The 4,184-nt window shown below is 53.8% G+C and overlaps 1 protein-coding gene across 1 annotated transcript in view; it reads left to right on the top strand.

The window, feature by feature from the left end:
• The first annotated feature begins 2,027 nt into the window (after positions 1 to 2,027).
• The window catches only part of LOC119324917 (protein STRUBBELIG-RECEPTOR FAMILY 8-like), a 5,658-nt gene continuing 3,501 nt past the window's right edge, over positions 2,028 to 4,184 (top strand). The window contains exons 1-9 of the mRNA XM_037598682.1: positions 2,028 to 2,444; positions 2,548 to 2,680; positions 2,800 to 2,871; positions 2,958 to 3,023; positions 3,101 to 3,172; positions 3,283 to 3,354; positions 3,829 to 3,900; positions 3,981 to 4,046; positions 4,138 to 4,184. Of these exons, the coding sequence (XP_037454579.1) occupies positions 2,366 to 2,444; positions 2,548 to 2,680; positions 2,800 to 2,871; positions 2,958 to 3,023; positions 3,101 to 3,172; positions 3,283 to 3,354; positions 3,829 to 3,900; positions 3,981 to 4,046; positions 4,138 to 4,184 (679 nt within the window). The 5' untranslated portion in view covers positions 2,028 to 2,365. The remainder of the gene's footprint in view (positions 2,445 to 2,547; positions 2,681 to 2,799; positions 2,872 to 2,957; positions 3,024 to 3,100; positions 3,173 to 3,282; positions 3,355 to 3,828; positions 3,901 to 3,980; positions 4,047 to 4,137) is intronic.

Genomic DNA, 4,184 nt, shown 5'->3' with positions numbered 1-4,184 from the left:
GCGGCGACGACGCGGCGGAGGAGCCGGAGGAGCTCAGTCCTCGTCAGAGTCGAGGTCGACGAAGACCTTGGCATGCCTCGTCTTCATGACGCGCATGTCCACCTCCTTGGACGCGTGCGCCTGCGACACCGCGACGCCCGTCTGGAGGAAGATCTGCTCGTACTCAAGCTCGTGGCAGCGGCGCGCTTCGGCCTCCTGCTCCTCCCTCGCAGAGCGCTCCATGACGACGCGCTCTAGGTGCTCCTCCTGCCCAGGGGAGAGTCCTCGGGGTCGATCACTCCTCGACGCAGTGACGGCGGCGCGTCGGCCTCGAGCTTGACGGCAAGCGACCCGAGCTCCTCCGGCTCTCTCTTGACCGGAGTGAGCCGCAAGCGCGAGGCGCCCGCGGATGAGCCCCCCGTGGCAGAGGAGCCGGAGGAGGCGTGGCGGCGGACCGCAAGCTCGCGCTCGTACTCGATGAGCTTGCAACGTTCGAACACCGGCGGCGGCCAGCTCCCGTGGTTGAGCCACCTCCGCACCCCCCGCTTTCATGCGGCGTCGGTTCTGCGGCAGACCGCGAGCTCGCGCTTGTACTCGACGAGCTCGCGACGTTCAAACACCAGCGGCGGCCAGCTCTCGTGGTTGAGCCACCTCCACGCCCTCCTCTTTCGTGCGGCGTCGGATCTGCGGCGGACCGCGAGCTCGCGCTTGTACTCGACGAGCTCGCGACGTTCAAACACCGGCGACGGCCAGCTCCCGTGGTTGAGCCACCTCCGCGCCCCCCTCTTTCGTGCGGCGTCGGATCTGCGGCGGACCGCGAGCTCGCGCTTGTACTCGACGAGCTCGCGACGTTCAAACACCGGCGGCGGCCAGCTCCCGTGGTTGAGCCACCTCCGCGCCCCCCGCTTTCGTGTGGCGTCGGATCTGCGGCGGTGGCGGCACTCCTCGTCATCCCCATAGCCATCCATGGGCCGCTAGGGCTTTTTTAGGCTCGCCGGCGGCGAGAAATTGGGGCGGAGGAGGAGGAGAATCGCAATGGAGCGGCGGCGGCGGAGGAAGAGAATTGCGATGGAGCGGCGACGTAGGAGGATAGGGTTTGACCTGTATCCGAGCGGTTTAACCGCATATATAGCAGTGCGGAGGGATTTTTTGCGGGCCACGGTAAAAAAATTACGGGCCGGACCGCGGGTACGATATCTATTCTGATCAGAAAAACGGGCTGAACTCGTATACTAGCTGGAATTATACGGGTTCGGCCCTTTTACGGGGTCAGCTAGAGATGCTCTAAACAAACTAGTAAAACCGCACACATGATATTGTAAACGAAATTCCAACTCCTCCTCACATGCACGCATTATTAATCTAGCACCCATGTTTTTTTAGATGCGCTACTCATCTTCTTGATTCCATAGCTAACCGCACCCCACCTCTCGAGAAAGTACTCAAATGACTAGAGCTTGTACCGGCGAGTTGTAAGTGGCAACTCAATAATTACTCGAAATGCAGCGTTGGCCCAACTGGCCACCGGCAGGATCTACCGAACACGGCCTGGAATTTAGCATGTGAGAGACATATGTTTTCAACGTGGTACATCATTCCCAGTCAAGCTGGTTCACCGCAACGAGTACCAGGGACGCAAGTGGATCGGATCTGATCGGATCGGGCCACATTGGTTAGCCGTGTGGGCCCAGCTTAGTTCATCTTACCACCTAACGGGCGACTTTGTAACTTTTGTTGTGGTTAACGAAGGCAGGGGCGCACGGTACGCAAGTGTGGAATTCAAGTGGAAAGGGAGCGGAAGCAAAGGGAAGAATCTCATTTGACCAAGTTAACTACTACTGGCCTCCTCAGTCAAACACAAAGCACAAAATCACTGTAGTACTAAAAAGAATCGCTTTCGCCCACGCCATTCGCGAGCACCGGCAGTCTCGCCTCGCGCTCACCTTTCTTTCACCTGCCCCCGTTTTTTGGGTCAAATCAAAAGCGCTGGGGGCCAAGAACCCAGAACCCAACCAAAATTTAAGACGCGAGCAGAGAGAGAGAGAGAGAGAGAGAGTTAAGTCTTGGCGACCCCATTGCCACGCCGCATCCAAATCTGCTGCCGGGAGGACGCAAGGCACCCCATTGCCGTTTCTCTCTCCTCTCTCCGCTGCCTAGCTAGCTGTTTGCGCCGCGCACATTAGCTGTACCCCTGCGCTCGGTGAGTGGGAGGAGAGAGAAGCCATCCGTCCGCGCCCATGGTGATCCCCGTGTCCTAGCCGCCTGGCCTGGCCTGGCGGTACAAGCCACCGAGGAGGCCTCGTGGGTTTTGTCAGGCGAGAGAGAGAGAGAGCGAGAGTCTCGCTGCCGGTGCTGGGGGAGCGGGTGGGGGGCAGCCGAGCCCAGGATGGCGGCCGCCGCATTGGCCGGGCTCCTCGTCGCCCTCGCCGCCGCGACCGCGGGGGCCACCACCGAGTCCTCCGACGGTGAGCGCCTCCGTCTACGTCTCCGCTTCCGGTCCCGAGTTTTTTTTTTGATCTCTCGCGCGCGTGTCGGTGGGTGCGACTAATGATGCCTGGGTTCGCGCAGCCGCCGCTCTGGGGAATCTCTACACCTCCTGGAACAGCCCGCCGCAGCTGGCCGGCTGGTCGGCCGGCGGCGGCGACCCCTGCGGCGCGGGGTGGCAGGGCGTCTCCTGCACCGGCTCAGGCGTCACCGAAATGTAAGCATCCATCCTCGCATGCCTCAACCCATTGATTTCGTTTTTCTCTTCTGTGATTGATTTTTTTGCTAGTACTCCGTACATCCTTAAGCTTGTGCTTCTTGTCTCGTATCCAACAGCAAGCTTCCTGGGACAGGGCTGAACGGCTCTCTGGGCTACGAACTCTCCAATCTGTTCTCACTCAAAACACTGTGAGAGCTCACAACTCGCCCCACTATTCTCGTTTTTCTTCTTCTCTTTGTGCATCATGTTGACCCCCCCGTTCCGTTACTTGCAGGGATTTGAGCAACAACCAAATTCAAGGTTCAATTCCTTACCAGCTGCCACCGAATCTCACATATCTGTATGTATCCTACCTGGCATAATCTGTTACTGCAATTTGTTTGTGTCGGTGGTTTCACTCTGAATGTGGTGATGTAGGAATCTGGCGACCAACAATTTCTCTGGCAATCTCCCATACTCCATATCCAACATGGCTTCGATTGAGTACCTGTAAGAAAATACGTTCCTCACAACCTTTTAGGTTTTATATGCACAACTATGAATGTATAAGCATTCTGTTTTGCTGGCAATGTCTGATCGCGGTTGACCTTTCTATGCAGCAACCTCAGCCACAACTCACTGGCCCAACAAATAGGCGATTTGTTTGGAAACCTCACTTCACTTTCAGAGTTGTAAGGCATCTTCGAACTCTGCTCTTTATTTGCAAACTACTATGAATTTATAAAAATGTGATTATTAGGCAATTTTGTCATCCACACACTTTTCGGATACATTTTGCACAACGTGGCACCTATGTCTTCTGGAACCAATATAGTTCAAACTTCATTTTTTAAGAGCATAGATAATGTAAATTACTATAACTTATTTGCTGGCTTCACAGTTCAATATGAAACCCTCTCAATCCACCAATAACTCCCATAGTCCCATCTCCCAGCATCTCATTCCCACCCTGTCACAGAGGGCACCCATCCCTTCTCAGTACAATCCTTTCACTACCCCTACTACCTAATCATCTCTGTTTTGAAATGCACTTGTACCCTTCAAACATGTAATGGTCATAAAATCACCTTCTGGTTGGTACTGACGTACATACTCTTACCTTTAGTTCCATAAATCCATCTAATGCTATTTATACTGCATTACAGGGACGTGTCTTTCAACAAACTGACAGGGGATCTTCCAACTTCTATTGGCTCTCTATCAAATATTTCTAGTCTGTAAGTATTCACTGATTTTCTTAAGAGCACAATTTGACTTTATGTTCAACTTTTTAGCAACATTCTAACACATTTTGCAGCTATATGCAAAACAATCAGTTAACAGGTTCTGTCAATGTTCTAAGTGGTCTAGGCCTTACTACCCTGTAAGCGAGATTTCAGGCAGCAATTTTAACTATTTAACTCATCCTGTCGTTTGCTTGATAAAAATGCTAACCTAGTTTTCATTTTTGACAGAAACATTGCAAACAACAATTTCAGTGGCTGGATACCAAAAGAATTCA

This window comes from Triticum dicoccoides, chromosome 6B, assembly GCF_002162155.2.
Source record: "Triticum dicoccoides isolate Atlit2015 ecotype Zavitan chromosome 6B, WEW_v2.0, whole genome shotgun sequence".
Classification (NCBI taxonomy): Eukaryota; Viridiplantae; Streptophyta; class Magnoliopsida; order Poales; family Poaceae; genus Triticum; species Triticum dicoccoides.
This window is presented reverse-complemented; position numbering and strand designations above follow the sequence as displayed.